Source organism: Gymnogyps californianus, chromosome 4 (assembly GCF_018139145.2).
Source record: "Gymnogyps californianus isolate 813 chromosome 4, ASM1813914v2, whole genome shotgun sequence".
Taxonomy (NCBI): domain Eukaryota; kingdom Metazoa; phylum Chordata; class Aves; order Accipitriformes; family Cathartidae; genus Gymnogyps; species Gymnogyps californianus.
In genome coordinates, this window is record NC_059474.1 from 34,207,616 (window position 1) to 34,228,678 (window position 21,063).

Sequence of the window (21,063 nt, forward strand, 5' to 3'; positions counted from 1 at the left end):
AGTAGGCAGCTAAGCACCACACAGCCACTCACTCACTCCCCCTCGGTGGGATGGAGGAGAGAATCGGAAGAGTGAAAGTGAGAAAACTCGAGGGTTGAGATAAAGACAGTTTAAAGGTAAAGCAAAAGCCAGGTGTGCAAGCAAAGCAAAACAAGGAATTCATTCACTACTTCCCATTGGCAGGGAAATGTTTAGCCATCTCCAGGAAAGCAGGGCCTCTGTCATGTGTAACAGTTACTTGGGAAGACAAACGCCATAACTCTGAAAGTTCTCCCTTTCTTCTTCCTCCCCCAGCTTTTGTTGCTGAGCATGACATCATATGGTTTGGGATATCCCTTTGGTCAGTTGGGGTCAGCTGTCCCGGCTGTGTCCCCTCCCAACTTCTTGTGCACCCCCAGCCTACTCACTGGTGGGCTGGTGTGAGGAACAGAAAATGCCTTGACTCTGTGTAAGCACTGCTCAGCAATAGCTAAAACATCCCAGTGTTATCAACACTGTTTCCAGCACAAATCCAAAACATAGCCACATACTAGCTACTATGAAGAAATTTAACTCTATCCCAGCTAAATATTTTGACATATGGGGGTCTCAGTTCATCATCTCTCCAGTTATGCCTACAGCTTTCCTTGCAGTAGCTTAGTTAGGCACCATCTTTACCTAACTTGAATAAGTCCTATGAAGTCATCAAATAGTTGGCTTGTTGGCATATGTAGAAAGTATCACTTTCTAGACTTGGAGTGTAAAATATATATAAACTTTTCAGAAATATTTGAGACTGTAGTATATATTCTGCTCTAACAAAGTAAGTTTTGGTTGGTTTTCGCACCATTTATGTTACTAAAGACGTTGCATCATCATTTTTAATTTTAGTATTGCGGTTTTTATGAACATAGCTTTTTTTAATTATATGAACTGTTTACAAAAGAAATGCTAAAACAGATCATGTTCATATACTTAAATCGATCAGGTATCTACCTCAATGTTTCTTCTTGTATAGTATAGTTATGACTTCAGTGTCCTTTCAGCTTTCTTTTAGAAATACAAATACCAAAGCAAACCCTTAACTCATTCTTATTTTAAAATGTCAATGGAAGATATTTTGTGAATCTGTCATAAACTGTAAAGTCCTATAAGTAGTTTTAAGCATATCATCAGCTACATTTCAAGATAGTTCAACTTAGATATACCAGTAATATAGCTAGTATGAGAGAGACTGTGGAGTGCCTTGTAAAGAGGCCAAAGAAACACTCTGAATCCAGGAGGATTTGGACATGACTTCCTATTTTATCTGAAGTTGCTCATTAGGCCTTTGTTACAAAAAGGATTGGTTTATACACTGCTATGAGAATGCATGGGGCCAACTTAGATCCAGCATTTCTTCTCTCCTGGAAGACAGAGAATTAGGGTTAAGGTCAATGTTTGCCTTGTTGCTGTGGCAGCAGTTCAGATTCAACAGAGCCAGAGCTGGTAGGTCCTGGTTACTTTGTACAGCCCTGCACAATTACCTCTATATGGTCTTATCACAGCTTTCAACTCTGGGATCCTTATGCAGGCACATCTGATCTTGCTCAATTTTGTGGCTGTCTTGAGTTCAGTAAGCTAACTGGTTTTAGATTCCATGCTGAAAAACACAGCTCTCTGTCTTGACCAGAGCTGGTATGTTTTATTCTATATGTTAAATATGATTCAACCATGGACTGGCAAATTAGCCCATGTAAACGTAATTGTTTAAATAAAAAGCACTAGTGCAGTTTTTTGTAATGTTTTGCAACTCTAAAATTTTGAAGACATCTGTGTAAACATCTCTTGTAGTATAGAAGTCCCTGTGGCTTACTGCTGGTTTGAGAGAGCAATTCTTGGTAAGATTGGCATTTCAGCCAGGCTTTCATGAAGCCCTAGTTTGGTTCAGTACTTCAAAGTTATTTCAGTTTAGAATTGAAGACAGTTTGTGTTTCTTCTAGGCAAAAAAAGGTCTCGAGGTGGATGTTTGTTCATCTGCTGAAGATGTCGATGAGGACAAAGTATGTTTATGCTTCTCAACTGTCTTTATTCCTCAGATAATTTGACAGATCACTTAATCTTACTGTCTTCTGTCATATAAATCTAGTATCTGTAAGGAGCCCATTTCCTAGTGTTTCTAAATTTATTAAACATCATGGGTTTTATCTCCTTTCTGTTATTTTCAGTGATTTACTTTGATAAAGTAACAAAGTAAATAATAATTTCCCTTTTTTAATTTGAGTTGATGGTCTGGGAAATGACTACCAAAAAATCTACCTTCATCAATAAGTCTTTGTTATGATATGCATTCAGTAAACATGACTTGGATATCAGTTCCTTGGTTGCTCTTGTTTTTATTCCTGTTTCTACTGCAAAGCCATTACCAGCGTAAAGACTATTTAATGCATTTCTTATAAAACATTATCTATTACTGTTCAAGAAGTGCATTCAGATCAACAAAGATAGTATTAAAGATGCTTTTCTATTTATTGTTGGTGACCTTTATGTGGAATGAGCTTTGCTTTAGGACTGACAATTTGAAAGTCTAAAAAGAGCAAAGTTTATGTTGAATGCTACGCAACTGAAATGGAATAACTTGTGATACTCGCTGAGCAGCTTTAGGGTAGGATCTTGCTTTTCCTTTTAGTGTTCATTTTCTGTATTTTAAAGAAAAAAGAAAAGACCTGTTCTGAAGGTGTTTATTGCGGGATTTGGTCTGGGGCTGTTGCCTGTATTCTCAGCTCAGAGCATTGAGAATGTAGTCATTCGTTGAAGAATTAAATAACAAGGACAGCTTAACTACTTTTAGCAATTAACATTTTCTTTTTTTAATGGTATGGAATAAGTTGTTTTACTTTTCATTTTAAGGAGAAGGCAGATGTTCTGAGTTGGGACACATGGTATTTGAGGTCCTCAGAGTCAAAGTCTGTGTGTGCTCTTGAGTATTAAATGTTAGCGCCCAAAATTTCTCCCTTTTCTCTTTGTTTTGAAAACTGCTAAAATCATTGTGTTTGGGGAGAGGGATTGTATACGAAGTTTTGTATTTTCTGCTGGAATGTTCAGCTTTTTCCAACCAAGGGAAAGATATAGGTAATGTACTAAGAATGTTGAATGCTTTCCTAAATGGGCATAGGCATATGTGTAGGCATGTATGGGCATAGAGTCAGTGCTTTCTTCTAGGGCTTAGAGCTTCTGTCACACTGCTTTGGAAGTGGGAAGCTGTATATCACTTGTTATGGTTGTTGTAGTGTAGAAGAGTCTTTTCAAGATTTGGAGCCAAACTCAGGGCTTTACTTGTGGTTCATAGAGGCTGAGCAGAATTTTCTCACTCAAGGTATTTAGCAAATCATTCAGCAGAGAAACTGCTGAGTAGCTACTGCTAAAGGAATGAGAACCTGCAGTGAGGAATATTCCTAATTTTTACTAGACATCATTTAGGAGAAGCAGGGAAGTCGCTAGAGAGTAAATAATGCAGGTGTGTCTGTCTTCCTCTTGATAATGACAAATCTAATTTAAAGAAATTTTTTTTTAAGCTAGCATGCTGATCAGTGTGAACCTTTTCAGATAATGAAATAGTTACGATGTCCTTGATAGCTATGTCTGAACAGTGCATGATCTCTTATAGTAGGTTCTGATGCTCTGTTTCAGGAGTAGCTTTGCAGTATTCATTTCAAGGCCTTAAGGACCACTTAAACATTATTTTTTAGTCTGTAGACTTTTTTATTTTTGAGAAACAAAGGTGACTCCTTGATGCAGAAACCGTAACTTAGTCTTTATCTAAACAGATATGAAATTGCACAGTATTCCTTGTTTTCCTAGGACAAGGATGAGACTGAAACTGTTAAACAAGTACAGGACTCAGAAATGTATGATGGTAATGGAGTTCCTGAAAGTATTAGGTCTGATGCGTCCGATCAAGAGGAAGACGAGGAAAGTGAAAGCGGCCCAGTGGCAATAAGTAAGTGATTTTTATATAGGTCATTATTCAATGCTTTCACTGTAGTTTTGACCAACTGATTTTACAACAGGATTTGCATGAAGTACTCCTGTGTAACACCTAGTCAGGTCTTTTCCAGTGAAAGTTTTCCAGTACTGTATTTACTAGTATTGTGTCAAGGGCTAAACATTCCAATTAGAAGAGCTTTTTATCTTTGTAATCAGTAGATCTGTAAAAACACATATTAGAATCAGATTCATTGTTTCAGTTGCATATACTGTCTCAGCTAAACTTGAAGTTTCTCAACCTTTAACCTGAATTATGTGAAAGGTGCTGAAATTTTATGTAGTTTTTCATTTAAATGATGATTTTTTTTAATATGCTTCTACTTAAGCTTGCATATTTTTTAATAATTTTTTTGTCCTGTTTGTTGTCTTACACCAACTACTGATGGTTTTGTTTCCGTTATATTTACATTCTTCATTCCAACTTGTTTAATAACCTAGATATTTCACACCAACACAGTGGTGTTTGTTCATAATATAGCTTATGTGGAGCATATGGATCTTTGAAAGTTAAGTCATCACTGTATCTTAATTTCAAAGAATGTTTTGAAGTACAAGTTATATGGAGTATAACTGATCATTGCAGTAAATTCCCGAAAGGGATTTTGATTTTGCGGCCTGACTTTTACTCTGTCAGGCTCTGTCAATATGTAAATTCGATATGTTTTACATTGATTTGACTTCAGGTTTATCAAAAGCAGAAACCCAAGCTCTGACTAACTATGGCAGTGGAGAAGATGAGAATGAAGATGAAGAAATAGAATTTGAGGAAGGACCTGTTGATGTGCAGACATCACTACAAGCCAGCAGTGAAACAGCAACTGAAAATGAACAGGTATTACCAAAGTTGTAAATGCAGAACAAACCTAAGCCAGTGCGCAGCTTTTCAGTATATATTTGTATGTACCTCAGGTTTTTCTTGTTGCACTGTTTTCATACTAATGAAAGTAGAAGAATGAGACAAGAAATTACATGAAAGCAATAGCTGCTACATACAAAATGTAGCATTCCCCACCTGAATTTATTATTGGTATAGCTGATGCCAAAATAGATGGATGGACACTGACAAAACTAATGTTTAAATCTGCTACCAGAGAGAAAACGTTAAGCTGCAGTAGAAAAGATACATTTTCAAAAAAGCACCATGTTTTAAACCGTTAATTGGTTCTTTGTGTTTGCTGACATCAAGTTCTAATTGCGCTTTCCTTTGCAGAAGCCATTGGCTCTTGTGTTCTAGCATGTCTTTGATTTGTCTTTCCTCTTTATCGTGTAATAATTTTTTTCTAGAACAATGGTGAAATGTTATTGGCTGCTATTGTCATTTCACTGTTAGTTTCCTTAAAAACATTTGGATGTGTGTGACCTGGTTCTGGAGACTTGTCAATTCTTTACATTTCAGTAAATAAGATTGACTTCTGAATCTTTTGAAACTTTAGTTTACTCAACAGCTATTAACATTAGGCAAGGATGTAAGTGGAACATTTTACTTTAAAGGCTAAAACAATAGATCTTTTCAGTGGAACCAAAGAGTTTACCTGGGAACTACTATAGTGAAAAGAAAATGAAATGTTCAGATAAAACACGCATATCAGTGTTACTAGTTTTTTAAAGTGTTGTTGACTAGCTGATGAATAGAGAGTAGAACTTGCTGTCTTTATTCAAACTAGTGAAAAGACAAAAACATGGAGCAAGTGTACAGTGTGTTTCTAGTTAGCAAGGAAGAGTAAATTAGCCAATAAGCTATGAAGCTGATTAGTAGAATTTGTTCTAACTCATTTTCACCTTTCCCAATAGACTTCAAACCAAGAATTGAGTAAGACAAAAAGCAGTGAGATTTTGTCATCAGAACAAGAATCTGTTAATGTTAAAGGTAAGCCCTGTATGCAGTAACTGAGAGATTAACACTTCTATATGAATTTGTATACTGTGAGAATTATCTTGGACAGTGCCTGTCTTATATGTAACTAAGAGGAAGATGATCAAATTTGAAAGACTTTACTGGGCTGTTTTTTTCATGGAACTATATCAGTTGACTAGATATATCTGTGTTGATATAGACACAGGAAACCTTTTAAAGAGGAAACCTGGACTAATCTTACCTAGGTAGATGTGGGTTTGATGCTTGACAATAACATGAATTTCAGTTGATTGTTGCAGCCCTTGGCACACAACTGTAGCAGAGTTAATTTGTCTGTTACAGTATTTTGATGTTTAGATTTGTCTAGTACTTGCTTTTTCCGCTACTATAATTTACTAGCAATTGAAGTCACTTTATATTTTAAAGATTTATTGCTGTGAGTAATGCTGTGTTGTAACTGATTACGAACTGAGAAATCATTTTCTGTCAAAAGACAGAAACACTACTGGGTGGTATGAATGTTACTTCTAATCTAACTGTTGTTACCACCTTCTTTTCCTGTGTGTTTCTGTTGCAAATGCTGGTTTTGTTATTGGTCTTTTTTCATAGACCAAAAGCAATATTTGAGTAGATCTTGTGTTGCCACAAAAATGTGGCAAAATGTTAGGGAATTTACTGTTCTGTATTATATCTCCTTGTACCTAGAATGACTATTTTACAGTAGGTCATATAGTTCTGGAAGTTGTTTTTTGTTTTTTAAAAAAAAAAAAGAAAAGCCGTATCAGGTCAGAAATTTTTAAGTTGCATACTGTCTTGTGATAATTGCTGATAGTTAAGTGTATGAGAGCACAAATAACTGATGTTTTGTTTCAGTCAGCTTTGTGTTGATCTGAGAGACTACAATTCACTTTCATTGCTCATTTGTAGCTTTGGATCAAAATTTGTAAAAAAAGAATAACAATAATCTGGGATTTTTGTATGCTCAGAATCTTTTACTATCTCTACCTAGTTAAAATGTAGTTTTGTGGTTTTAGGTGAACAAGATGTGGCTACAATTTTGCCTCATTACCTCAATGTCATGGAGAATACACCACCTTTAACAGTCAGTACCCCAGAATCCTTTATAACAGCCAGTACGAAAACAGAAGAATCAAGCTCATCTTTACCAGTAAATGAAACTCAAACACTAGATACAACATGTGTAGGAAACAAATCTGCTGCAAGTTCTGAAAGCTCCATGGCTGGCAGCCCCGATACGGAGTCACCTGTGCTAGTGAATGAATATGTGCGTATATTTCAGTTAAGATACCTCCAAGAGAAATGAGAAGCTTTTTTCTATTTCAGTGTTATTTCTGGTTTCCAGTCTTGTTCAGTTTTCATCTGCAAATTTGATATGAGCATTGTTTTTTGATGTACTTTATAATAATAGTAAAAAATCTAGTTTTGGAGTGAAAATAAAACAAAGTAGCACTATTCTCTTAAACATCACTGTTTTTATTAACAGGAAGCTGGTTCTGGAAATGTAAGTCAAAAATCTGATGAAGATGACTTTGTGAAAGTTGAAGACTTGCCCCTTAAACTTGCAGTATATTCAGAGGTATTTTGCTGTTGTTTGTGGGGTGGTTGTTTAGAAGTGCACACCCTAAATGTCTTAATTACCTAGACAGCAATAAGAATTATCCAGAATTTTGAGTTTCGCTTTATCTGTTACAAAGGCAGATTTAATGAAGAAAATGGCAACGGAGGCTCAAACCAACAGTTTGTCTGATGAATTACTGGATGGAGGTGGAGCTCAAGATCAAGAATTAGTAGGAGATGCCCAAACTTTGAAAGAACCTGGTAAAGATTATTTTCTAAGTCCTCTACACCTATTGGGAAAACACTCTGGAATGGCCTAGAACTTAAGTATCTTGTTATTGCTGATTGAAATAAGCAGTTATTGTGGTGCTGAAAGAATATCCTTTTTTGTTATCATGCATTTGAAAATGATGTATTGATATGAAGGGATTTTGCCTTCCATGTCCCTTCTATATACTTCTGTTAGATTCTATGGCTAATAAAGTCATAAAAATTAACATACGTAAAATGCGTGTTATAACATAATGGTTTTGAAACTTATTAAAATGGAGTCGTATTTTTGTTTCTTGTTACACAAGCTTGGGTTTAATATTGTAAATTCTAATTGCTATTATCTGATTTAATAATGCTCAATATAATTTGCTGACAGACTGCTCAGTGTTTTTGTAATAGAAAAGTTCAAGAGACTTTTCAAAATAGTAAAATATCTCTTCAGGGAAAAGAAAATTATTTTTCATATGAAGCATGCCATGAGGTAGAAAAAACTTTCAGTGTGTATGACAGCAATAAAAATGTGTCACTTCCATGAAAACAGTATTTATGCAGCTACAAAAACTTAATGGTAATGCAGGTCAAAGAAACTTCTCTTTTTTTTTTTTTTTTTTTAATATAATGTTGATATTGTGACACAAGTTATGGTATTAGAGGCTTCTGTTCTATTGTTAGGCTTGTAGTTCTCCAGTGGAGGGTATAGTAATGGCATATATAAATGCATGAACTGGGTATTCTGATGGTAGTAGTTTTCTGCTAGTGTAGCTAGTTCCAATTCCTCAAACAGTATAAGCTGATGAAAATGCTTTTTTTTAATGCAGTTGCAGTAACAGCATAGGATTTTCCAGAATAGAGTGTAAAGGAAGGTGCATTTTTCCTTCCATTTCATTCACTACCCATCACCATTCTGCTTGTCATAGCTATGCTAGCAGGAGTCTGTCATGCTAGTTTGGTGAATACTGATGCATATGCCTGGTGTGGGAACAGTCTGGCTAAGAATGCCATGCCACACAAAACTGGTAGCCAGCAACTAAGCCATTCTTCATCTGTGTATGGGGGATGGCTATAGCTGTTCAAGTAAGCCATAGCACAAAATGCTTGTGAAAAAAAGGTGGGGATGAAATATTTCATCAAGGTGCTTTAATGGATACTTACAAGGAGTTGAAATGTGGTCAAGAGCTGTGTTTGATGCCTTGTAGCTGTTAGACAATAATGAGTATACTCTTATTTTACAGAAACTTTTGGAGCTCAAAGTGCATAAGAATAACCTGAAGATATCTGCATTTATAAACTCTATGTATACAAATGCATATGGAAGATCAGCACTAATTTCCCAGAATTCTGGAAGTGTATAAAAATGTAAAATTTTTGACACGCTGCCTCTTAGGATAGGTATGCTAACTTCTGCCTGTGGCAGTTTGAACAGCTGGAACTGAATCCTCTTCTATTCAGTTTTGCTGCACTGTTCTTTTTCTGTCTTAATCTTTTTTTATTTTTTATTGTGACTTGTTTAGTAATTTTAAAATTGTTCAAAATGGTAGTTTTAAATAAAGTTTGGACTTGTCTGTAAATTGGTCTTTTGAAAAATTTTCCTCTGGCTTACAAAATGGTATGCAGAGTTTGTTGTTGGAAGTTAACTGACTTTAAGTGTTGGCATGCTTGTAGCAGTTTGTTACTCCTCTTGAGAGAAACACTGCTAGTTTTCCTGGGACAAGAAACTCTTGTCCCACTAAGTTTCTCCATTTCCTACAAATATGAGGTGTAGACACAGTACATACCTACATGTTGCTTTTATATCCTAGAGTATAGCTGGTCTGTTAAAAAAAAAAAAAGTTCCTGTTCATGGCCTGTGGAATTCATTTCTATCGGCACATTTATCAGAGATGAAGTAAATACCCTGGGTTTGTAGTTAACTGCAGAAACCATCTGTATTTTTCTGCATTTTGTTTTGCACTTTCAATGTGCAAAGGGATCAACCTGTCTGAAAATTTTAGTATCCTTTTACAGGTAACACTTAAAATTGCTGCAATTGAAAGCCTGTAGAATCTGTTCCTAACGTATTTAACTTTGAAGAGGTTTCATGTAGAAAGGAAGAAATTTCGGAAATTACAATTAAAGTTAATGTTTAAAAAAAAACAGTTAAAGTCAGTACCTAATGAAATTTCATGGCAAAGGTGGAATTAGGATTGTAGAAAAGTAGATTGGAAAACTTGAACCAGAACAAACATTTTCTTCACTTTTTCAGATCAGAGTTGCTAATAGCAGTAAGTCATAAAATTGAGCTAGAAATAGCTTATTCAGCATATCTGCTGCATTATAGAGATCCTATTTACCTTAAATGCAAGGCTTTTCTCAAAGTAGTTAAAAAGCAACGGTCATCTTTAATTCAGGATTGTCTTCCTTTTGAGCTTAGTGTAATAATATGGCTATATGCTGTGGGAGACTGTCTAGTGACAGTGAAGCCTAAATATGCCTGAAGTTTGAATAAAATGAGTGTGATTCTTCTGCAATTTCTTTTTTTAGTTTGTTTGTTTTGAGTGTCTACAGGTTTTATGAGTGAATTTTGAAATGGCAGATTGCAATCACATGCCTCTCATCTCCAAAGACAAAAGTATATCAAAAGGTTTCAAGACAGTTTAGTTACTGTGCAGGCTTTAAACTTATGGTGATGCTGCATGCAGAAAAAACTTTACAGTTTTGAAGACAGAGGAAATACATTTGACAAAGGCAAACCTGTGAAAGTGAAACAAAAAGTTTTGGCACAAGAATCATTCAGTAGACCTGAAAGAGGACATTTTCATAAAGTAGAACAAGAAGATTTGTGCATATTTGAGACAAATCTAGTTTATATGGTAAATCATTAAACTCTAAGCTCAAGAAATAGCATGAGCACACACCATTCCTGAATTCTTGCCCTGGAAGGGTGTGTATGAACAATGCACTGAAATGGTATTGCTTTGGTCATATTTTCTCTCTATCTGTTCTTCACAGAATCACAGAATGGTTGAGGTTGGCAGGGACCTCTGGAGGTCATCTTGTCCAACCCCCCTGCTCAAGCCAGGCTGCTCAGAGCTGGTTGCCCAGGACTATGTCCAGGAGGCTTTTGAATATCTCCAAGGTGGGAGACTCTGCAACCTCTCTGGGCAACCTGTGCCAGTGCTTGGTCACCCTTACAGTAAAAAAGTGTTTCCTAACATTCAGAGGGAACCTCCTGTGTTTCAGTTTGTGCCCTTCTAGTCTACTTTATTTATCCATTGCTCAAGGAGTAGACTTACTGAAGAAGTTAAGCTCTTCATATTCTGATGCCTGTCCTTCTACTCATATGTAGTTCAGTTCAAGTAGAATGTGTTTTTCCAGTAGTAGTAGAGAAGATCTTCCTTAAAAAGATTACAGGAGAGTGTGTGAATGAGCTATGAGAAGCAATCTTCTGCTTGATACCTTGCTTGCTTCCTCGCCAATCTGGACCAAAATGAATGTTATATTTTACTGTCCAGTATCCATTGCACAGTTCAATCACTTCAGAGGCAGTTCTGTGGAGCAGTGAGTACAAAGAATTCAGATAATTGTTTTTAAGATGAAAGTTAAGAGGCCAGAGCTGGTTCTCTTCTATACCTAACACAATTTAGTAACAGCTCTTCCCTTAGAGGGAGGTTGCTGTATAACACCTGTCTGTTACTGTTATATAGCGAATGACCTAACCAAACAATAGAACACACTGGTATGGAATGAAACCAAATCATGTTGGACTTTGACTCATTTTCACTGCTGGAAGTATCTGCTACTTCTGGGAGGAAGGTGGAATAACTGATTTCTTACAATAGATTGCAACATTGCTTTTGAAACTTTATTTTAATCAGATCCCATTGTATCCTGAAATGATTCATGCTCCAAAACTACAGGATTTACAAAGTCTAAGCATTAAGACAACAGAAAACCCACGGTAACTTTGGGTTGCTTTTGCTGCAATGCTAGTATTTTGAACTGTAGTTACCTACTACAGGATTACTATCTTGCATAACAAGGAGTTCAAACAGAACTTAACCTTTCAGTGGTAAACTCTGAAGAACATAAATTATTAGACTGTCTTATTTCAAAAGAAGCCTTCACCCATTCTATACAAGTTTGCATATTCATACAGTAGTATTTATTCAAAGACAGACTGGAACATTTCTTGCCCTACTTTTATATAAGCTTCTCTCTCTTCATTTGTCATGAGAGAGACAAGCTCTGGATTTTGACTAACTTCATCATATGAACGAGGCTGACCAGCTACCATTAAAATAGGACCTTGTGTTTCCTGTTCCTCCTCTTGTTCAAAGTTGCTTCCTGCTCTTCTTGAATGCTTGGCATCTTCTTCAGACTCACTAGCATCACTGCCTGATTCAGGTAGTTTGCTTTTGACAACAGGAGCCTGGTCTGTGCTAGATGATGACTTGGATTCATGGATCAGAAGAGTCTTGATGATTTCATTATCGGGGACAGTTTCTTTAACACTTTCCTCAGTTTCTTCAGAAGGATTTACTCCTACTACACAATACTAAGTGTTAGAGGTATCAACAGTTTAGTTACCATAGGCATCCTACATAAATGATTTTTTCTACTCTGGATCTTTTTTACCACACTTCACAATTCTCTTGAAAGTGCACACATTTCCAAGAGCTTTCGACTTTAAAGAGTACCACTAATGCTACTGCATGGTTAGAGCCAAAAATTTCAGGACCTGGTACCTGACCTCTGGCTTTAGGAATACTACCTAAATCAGTCTAAAGACTAGTTTTAAGAAACTAAGATCTGATAGCCACTAGTGCAGAATTGAAGCATTACTCTATTCTAAACCAAGCTCACTACATTTTCAATAGGAAAGCTATATTTAAATGCAGTAAAGCTGCTGAATTTAAGTATTTGCTAATGCTTAAAGCTTACCAACACTATTGTTGGTGGCTGTTGTTGCTCCTTCCACGGTGCTCTGTGACATCCAGATAGGTTGCTCTTTAGTTGCTTTTTCTCTTGTTTTCTTCTTGGGCTCAGAATCTTGGACATCAATAACTAAGTTTTGGGTATACATGTTGCCAAAAGAGGAACTTCTGTCGGCCCATTTTTCAGGTCGGCTGCAGGATTCCAGCACACTTGAACCCACCTTCTGATCAAAGCTGAATGAAATATCACACATTTTGGACAGGTTAAATTCAGGCAAGAACCCCGAAGTTCCCATTCAAAAAAAGACAAAAAAAAGCAGGTTTTGTCAGCAGACTAGCTTTAACAAGTGTTCTATATTAAAACAATTTGCATTCCCTGTTACCTCATCTCAGAGGCAAGTGGTTCTGAACCACTGATTTTTACATGGTCTCTGCAGTAGTGCATCTCCGGATGAAGCACACTGATAGAGAAACACACTTTCTCACAGAAAGGGCTATGAACATTAGCTGAAGGAGAAGTCTGGAAAATTAATTACTTAAAAAAAGTAGCAAAAATAAAACTATAAATGCATAACAATAATTTAGAATGCCTTAGGTATTACAGGCTTCTTCATTAAGCAGCTGACAGTACTGAACAAAGTAGAATGGAGTAGAAAGTAGGCTGGAAGTTCAGTCTTTCAAAGATTTTACAACTGGAAGGTTGTTGGGGGGTTTGTATTGATCAGAAGTTCTAGGGTTATGTTTATACCTTTCTGATAATTCTGGTATTTCCGTTGGCTGAGGCTCCAGCAAGTCATACGGCAGAACAATATCTTCAGTCTCGCGCAGTAGCACAAAGATATGTTCAATCTGCTCATTGAATTTTGCTAGCAAGGTTCGAGCATCACGCTTAGGAAGTGCTGAGGCATCTTCCTCTACTTCAGTGTTGCAGTAAGTGCAGCGGAAAGTCTCTGCAACATTATCCAAATTGGAAATTCTCGTGTTGATAGGACGCAAAAGATCAGCAGTATCTTGTTAAGAAATCCACAGCCTGGACAACTACCAAAATATTCTGACTTTATCCATTTGTTCACATTAACTAGGGGAGCTCAAGTTATAAAGGCAAGCTTTTTTTTTTTTGGCGAAGGACTGATATTCACATACTTGCTATGCAAGAGAGAAATGTCTATATTGGGGGGAAAAGTTGAGTTGGCTAGACATGGAATATCATCAGATAGTAAGGTTTATTTTTTTCTTCTCATCTTTTTCTTAGTTCATAATGTAAGAAAAAAGACATTTGCAAGCATAAATAGCATCTGGTTTTAGTTTTTTCAGAGTTCTAAAGTTCAAAAAGACTCATTTAGAGTCAAAGCACATGCTAAAAACCTATATTTATGTCTTAAGCAAGAAAAAAATTAAAGCATATTCTATTAAAATATATCACCAGCCTCAATGTTTGCATTTCAGTAACTTGACAAAGTCCCTGCATTTAGAACAAAGGGATGATTTTGCTAACTGATGGTACACTAATTTCACCTTTGACATTTCAAGGTAGGCATATAAGGTTCATTCTCCCTGGCTCTGGCATCCTTTCCAGATACCACGACCCAGATGTTAACACAGTAGCTGCGCTTAGAGTAATGTATTGCAACATGATGCCATTTTAAGTCATTTTGAAAGAGTACTCTCTATTTAGTTATTTTGATTTTAGAGAGGAGAAACCCGCAAGCTCTGATGCCACTTCTCATGTGGATGTGTTGTGTTGCCCTGGGAGGAGCCTGAACTTCCCTGTTTCCAGCACAGGAGTGACAGAATGCCTCTCCTCTGCTGCCGAGCTGCAATACGCTTATGACAGTAGGTGGCTGCAAACAGTTTTATCCATCTTGTCCAACTCTTCCATCAGAAGAACTGAACACACAAATGGATTAACTAACAACACATTCAAAATGGAGTGAGTACTGTATCTCATTTTCATATGAGGAGGTGGGACTCACAAGACTTGGATGAGTCATCTCAAACCAGGTTAAGCGTCTCGTTCATAGCAAAGCTGAGGCCTGAAATCTGATTCCCAACCCCAGCTCGTATGTTCCAGATTATTCTTCCTCTTGCTTGGCCTGTTCTACAGAGACAGCTTTTTCTCTTACCCTCACATCCCAGCTTCTCCTGTCCCAGGCCCTTGTCCACCAGCAAACAGGAAGTATATCCTAACAAACATGCTTTTATTGCAAAGTTAGCACAAAATTGGCTCCTGTGCGATCAGAGTTATTCTTTAAGATAAGAGCAAATAAACAACATAAGCAACATACCTGTAAATACATCGAAGAGCTGATTGACTTCCAGGTCCGTGTACGTGCTGGAGCAAGATGGACATTTAAAAGAGGACCTGGTAGTTGAATCCCGTTCATCTGCTTCTATTTTCCGGCGCATATGATCCAGTTTGTATTTTACCACATCCACCAGCACCTTGTAATTGATGTAATAGTAATTGTGCCTTGTGCTCTTCCCGTTAGGCCCTGTTTCAACTCGCATACGCAGCTTCACAAACTTGTCTGCCTTGAGTGTGTTGAGGATAGTACGCAGTTGTTTACGTTCGTACTTGAGCAACTGTAACAAGTCATCCTCTTTCACACAGGGGTAGCGGATCAGTATATCGAGGGCCAGGGAGTACTCTACTCCATAGAAACCACGCACTATATATTTGGCCAGGCGCTTTAGGGCTGCTGGGACCTCTGTGATAACGTTTTGCTCTTCCATCAGGAGCTGAACCACCGTCAGAAAGAGAAGTGCTGTACAACAAACAGAAGGGAGGTGAGCTGTAGTGAACCTTTCTTAGCGCTCACAGGCAGGTATAAAGCAGGTCATTTGCTGTGCTGCACTTCTGCAAGAGTCTTCACTGAATAGATTAATGTAAAAACCTGCACCTGGGGATTGGGAAGGTATCAATAGATATCAAAGATTACCTAATCTTGAAGTGCGACAATTACACCTGACATGTTCATGTCCTCTTGTGTAAAAACCCACAGAAGACATCTAGGAAAACGGGTTACAGCAAGTTCATAATAATCCTCTTTACAGAAGACAGCACAGTTAACTTGCATGTCTAGGTCTGCCTGAAGTATCTGTTTTCATTCACAGCCAGCCAGGTAAGATGTAAAGTGAACACTATATGCCTTCAAAAGTAAAGCTCAGGACACAAGCTGGGCAAGAAATCTTTAGCTTAGTTCATAACAGTATGTGAAATAGATGAGACTGTACCTCCCTTTGTGGCAAAGCCACAAGAGGTGTTTGAGGACCTTTTAGTTTGCTCTTTGTGATTTTTCTTCTGGCTGCTGTGGTCAAAAAAAGGCCTAGCAAAGCTGGGGCACAGGATGCTCCATCTCATCTGGCACTGCCCTCGCTCAACACAGCGTGTTTGGGGCTGTGCCTGCTTGTTCCACTACACTAAATCACCAGGGAACATTTGTAGCAGAACATTTTCCTCCCTAGTACTCTTCTCCCCTGTAGAAATAGGGCTTCTGGCAATAACCAATTTCTAATCCCATTAACTCGAATGTAACAAATTTTAATCAGTCTAACTGTCCTAACTGTTTATTTGTAAAGAGCAGAGGAAGAAGAAAGAAATTGAGATATGTTTTGATAAAGCCAAATCCCAATTCCCTTCTTTGAGGCGTGTTAAAATCCTACAGTAATATTTGATACTGCAGCCTCTAGCCAGGTTGCTTTGCAGAGAACCATGCAACATGCAGCCAAATGTACTGTGCTGGTGTAGCCGCTGGATCAGAAGGTGGGCAGGTAGTGGGATGGCATGTTATGGCATGGTGCATCGCCAGCACTGGCACCCACTGCTGAGGGGCACCTTGCTCAAGCCCAGGTAATTGCAAATCGCTACATAGAGCTTCCAGGTGACCTTCATCAGAAATCCTAGTTAAACAACCAAAACCTATTTGCAGTAGCCTAGTAGTTGAGCCATAATTAAATTTGCATCTCACAGGGCAAGCACTACCCTTTTGCATAACCTAAACCAAATGTAAACCTGCTGGTCTGAGGCTGGAAACCCTGAAGGCAATAGCACCACACTGACCTAAATTTCCCACAGGAAGAGCGGGGGAACACTGGAATGGGCAGCCCAGGGAGGAGGTTGAGTCTCCGTACTTCAACTGGAGAAGAGTCTGAGCAGCCTGACCTTGCTTTGAGATTAGTTGTGCCATGAGTAAGGGTTGGACCAGGCGGCCTCCAGAGGTCCTGTCTAACCTAAATTCTTCTGTTCTGTTCCAAGAGAGTTAAATTTAACCATAGTAAGAAGAGAAGCTTTGGGAATGTCAGTCAGTGCCTTGACAGTCCTCCTCAGACTGTAAGAAAAGCATTTCTGTGCTTTTTCACAAAAGCCTTGAGGAAGAAGCAATTTTTTTAAATTATTATTATAGTTTTACTCTTTCACTTCTCCTTTGCCCTCATCCTCAAAAGAGGCTTAACTACAGGGCACCTGACTGTCATGTGTTAGCAGGGCAGCATAGCTCATTGCATGACAAGACAAACAGTATTCCCTTCTGCAGGCAGGAAAGCACAGGACCTCGAGCTTCTGTTCCAGCAAGTCTCCCAGAAGCTAAATCCTGTTCTTGCTGCCAGTCAACCCCTAGCAAGGGTATGACACACCGTCTGCATACATGCGTGCGGATGTGTCTGTGGTGGGACAGGGACGTACTCTAGTCAAGAGTCAGGAACTCCATCTGCTGAAAAGAGAAGAGAAGTTTAATAAAATCTTTTTGACTGCAATCACATGTCCACCTCTTTCCTTGATGGATGAGCTACCTCAAGTTGCCAGTGCATTTTCTGCCAGATAAAACCATACGCAGACCTACTGGATAACAAGTTAGTGAGCACAGTGGCTATCCTTGAGCCACTCGACCATGTTCATGCCTCAGCTGTGTTCAGCAGGCACTTTTCCTTTCCCCATCCGCAGCAAGGGCTCTTTGCTCTTAGAGCTAAGTAGGCTTTCCTTTGAAGTCAGGATAAGGGTATGCAGAGGAGATGATCTATATATTGAGAATAGGCAAGAAGCTTCAGACAGCAGAGAAGCTACCAGTGTGCAGGACAGCTTAGATTTACTGCTCTTAACCCAGGGCTACGGGCTGGATTCCCACATCTGGGACTGTAAGACTGGCTTTCAGCCAGTGTTTTAACCGTCAGGGCACTTGAGCATAAAACACAAGATTTCTGGAGCACAGACAAACATCAGACTTCTTCCACAGAAAAATATGCTAGCTTATGCTAAAGACTTGTCTTTCTTCCTCTTTCTGGCCTCACAAATTTGGAATTTGTTTCTGTGTGGTGGCTTATACTCAGCAGGAAGGATGGACAGTGTCCATCCAGCTGCAGAGATCAGGAGCATGGCTTTGAGTCTCCTCAGGCTCTGGAGACCAGAGCCTTGTCCTTCTACACTGTGGGCAAATAGCCCACAGAACAGAGGCACTGTAGCCTCCAGTACAGGCCCAAAGGAAAGCAGCCATCATGTATTTCTGTAACCCGGTCCAGCCCCACTGAGGAGGGCTAAGTGCAGCCCCAGCATCTGTATCGGGTATGGTACCAGTCACATGCGTTAGTCTGGGCTAGCATCTCAGAAAGGGCCGAGGTGCCCTCTGTGTGGATTAGTTTTATATGAACGCCAGCTGGATTGTGGCACACAGAAAAAGAACAAAACCACTTCTGCATCTAGTCCTTGGCTAATGGGGGCAGAACCCTGACACTTAAAGGACTTGTATTAGGAGCAGGTCTCATGACTGTTTTATCTTACTGTAAGTCAAACACAGAGTGAAATAATTTCAAAGGGAGTGTGATAAGTAGATAACATCATTAAAGAAGAAGTAGGACCTGAACTGTAAGCTTGAGATTTGCTGACCTATCAATTCTCTGGATGACTCCTTATCCCAGACTTGCATTGCATACTTGCATCTCTAAAGCAAGCAGTACTCTGAAGTGCTAGGAAGTCTGGACTGCGCTGAAGTGCTTCTGAGCACCTTGATGTTAAAAGCTCTTCAGGTCCAGAGTCTTACAACTGTGTAAACTATTCAGGGAAAGAAAAAAAAAAACACTCACGAAAAACCCACCACACCCACACAATAGAACCCCCCCTTACATAAACACATAGTGTAAATATCATGAACATACCCTGAATGAAAAGCTTTTTTCAGGAACAAATCCATAAAGTCCACTGTCCATTTGCAGTGGAAATTTAGATATGCAAGCTTTTGGTTCAATGTAAAAGGAAACGGCTTTCTTCTACAAAAATGGCTGAATTTGCCCTCAATAAAGAATGTTCATGGAAAATACGAACCCCTGGAGAAGTGTTCCTTTAAGCTACAAAAGAACCCAAACTGTATGTATTTTATAGTAAAAACTACATAAAATCAAAATGGGGGGAAGCTTTCTTTACAGTGCTTTGGTATATTTGAAGTCGTATTTGTCCAGTCCATTTTGAAAAACCTCTCCATCTTATAATTGCCAAATCTGAAGTCTTGCAATTCAGGAAAACTGCTAATTTTTAAAAGCTGTTGTGTAGTTTTCAGTTCACAGGCAGCAGTTCTCCTTTAAGAGGAGCTTGAGACCACCCTTACCAAGGAAAGGAGGAGGAAGAGGAGCAGCTCCCTGCAGAGAGAGAAGGGCTTTAAACAGGAATCTGCTCCGCAGCTGAGCTACAGTCTGTGTTAAGGAGACAGGTATTTTGCTACTCATGTAGATTTTTTTTCTTTTTTCCAGCTGATGGCATGTATGGACAAGATATCTTACAAGTCACAGTCTAGCTTCTACCTTTAGCTGCTTTTAAAGTACTTATTTTTATGAGGGTAGGAGCTACCTTCTTATTACCTTGATTATTTTTAAGATTATTCAGTAACTTAGGTGCCCGAGAGGCCCTTCTGCTTATAGTTAATATGGAGCCATTATAATCTTCATCAAGGAGAGAGGAATGCAATGCCTTGTTTTCCCCATAAGCAGGAACTACCTTTAGGATCCTCTTTTTGCTCTGGGAAACCTACACACTGTTACTTGTTGTGCTGGCAGGCAACTATCAAAAGCAGAATTTCAAGTTAACAGGCATCATATAGAGCAAGTTCTGCAAGGTTTCTCTGAAGCTAGTTGCTTAATAAACATTTTACTTGAGCTGCCTGAGAAGGCAAACTACCCATCTCACACTTTAAAAGGCACTAAACCAGAAAGATTTATTAAAGCAGTCTTTTGTCAGACTTCATATAACCATATCATTTGCAGATAAGTTAAAAACCTTATCATTACCTTTCTTGTATAGGCAGAAAACTTCAGGCTGATACTGTAGAAGAATCACTCCTTTCCTAAGAGCTCAAAGTAACTGCAAAACAAGCTTAAGTATTTCCCAGCCTTTTCCTAGACCTATCTGTGATAAGCCCTAATTATCACCCAGATGGAGCAAGAGAGTCCCCAAATCACATTTCATTAGCAACTGAATGAATTCAGCCTTATATACATTGCATCATGATGAAGTTATAAATCTTATTGCTCAATGAAATCCACCTACAACAGGCAAGGACTGAAAATGTAAGTGACTGCAATCTTTGATTAGTGTTTTCATTAGCATGACTTTAGAAGACTAAAAGTAATATAGTAATTAACTCTTTTGTTGTTGTTGCAAACCAAATATTTAGCATAGGTAATTTACATAATTTGTGTTTAGAAGCTTTCATAACCAAACAAACCTGGAAACTTGAATATCTTGCAAAGAAAAAAGCTGGAATTCATACGTTTACTAGGTTTTGCATTTTTACTTATTAATCTTTTTAGGTGGTTTATGTCTTCCAAAGGAAACAAAAAGCAATTTTTCACTGTATTTCTCTAGAAAATAGAGTTATGGATACTATTATTTCCTTTTATGGGTTAGGCATCTGTGTTTGAAAACAGTGTTGAAATAAGATTGCCAGACACTGTACAGTCCAGGGTTAAAATGCTGAATTCTATTAGGATTGCAATCATCATATTCCATCTCAAATCTATGTGTCTTTCACATGTTTTTTTATGTATGCGCAGTGGAGGCCGGTGTTTTGCAGTGATGTGACTTAGGTCTTCTTGGTATGTGTTGCAGCATGTATTGTGCTTTTGTTACTCCTGTTTGTTGCTGGAACTCTGACTCTCCAACCTACCTGGCACATGGGTCCATGGAGAGCCCCAAAGGTGCTAGCACTTGTCTGCATAGGACAGGTTGTGGGATTGGCATATGTAAACGTCAGTACAGAAGGTAGTGCCTCTGAGAAATAGTCAATACCAGAAAAGAAAAGAAACCTCATATTTTAGTAGCTGTAGCAAGAATTTAGATTTGAAAATACTTCAAAGGTTTGAGACTGCAGTTTAGAAACTGCAGGAACAGGTGACTATAAAAAAATCCCTGAGATTAGCTCTGCTCTTGCTTGTGATTTATAGTAGCAGGGATCGGTTTCA

At 38.3% G+C, this 21,063-nt stretch overlaps 2 protein-coding genes across 4 annotated transcripts in view; one reads left to right on the top strand and one right to left on the bottom strand.

Moving 5' to 3' along the window:
- The window catches only part of PCM1 (pericentriolar material 1), a 44,885-nt gene extending 35,606 nt beyond the window's left edge, over positions 1-9,279 (top strand). The window contains exons 33-40 of one of the 2 annotated variants that reach the window (XM_050895257.1): positions 1,962-2,021; positions 3,820-3,958; positions 4,701-4,837; positions 5,797-5,872; positions 6,895-7,145; positions 7,365-7,457; positions 7,576-7,699; positions 8,944-9,279. In XM_050895257.1, the coding sequence (XP_050751214.1) occupies positions 1,962-2,021; positions 3,820-3,958; positions 4,701-4,837; positions 5,797-5,872; positions 6,895-7,145; positions 7,365-7,457; positions 7,576-7,699; positions 8,944-8,969 (906 nt within the window). In that variant the 3' untranslated portion in view covers positions 8,970-9,279. Of the gene's footprint in view, positions 1-1,961; positions 2,022-3,819; positions 3,959-4,688; positions 4,838-5,796; positions 5,873-6,894; positions 7,146-7,364; positions 7,458-7,575; positions 7,700-8,943 lie in introns of both variants that reach the window. The other variant, XM_050895258.1, reaches the window with a different exon arrangement.
- A 1,755-nt stretch (positions 9,280-11,034) lies between these two features.
- On the bottom strand, positions 11,035-19,905 carry LOC127015839 (general transcription factor IIE subunit 1-like). Of its 2 annotated transcripts, none has more exons than XM_050896026.1 (5): positions 19,891-19,905; positions 14,910-15,389; positions 13,373-13,574; positions 12,632-12,858; positions 11,035-12,232 (listed from the first exon to the last, which is right to left on the bottom strand). In XM_050896026.1, exons 2-5 carry the CDS (start codon positions 15,355-15,357, stop codon positions 11,853-11,855), a joined length of 1,257 nt encoding a protein of 418 aa, XP_050751983.1. In that variant the 5' UTR covers positions 15,358-15,389; positions 19,891-19,905; the 3' UTR covers positions 11,035-11,852. The 2 variants fall into 2 exon arrangements, with proteins under 2 accessions (XP_050751983.1, XP_050751982.1); XM_050896025.1 differs by having other exon boundaries at positions 11,036-12,235.
- Between the last annotated feature and the right edge of the window lie 1,158 nt (positions 19,906-21,063).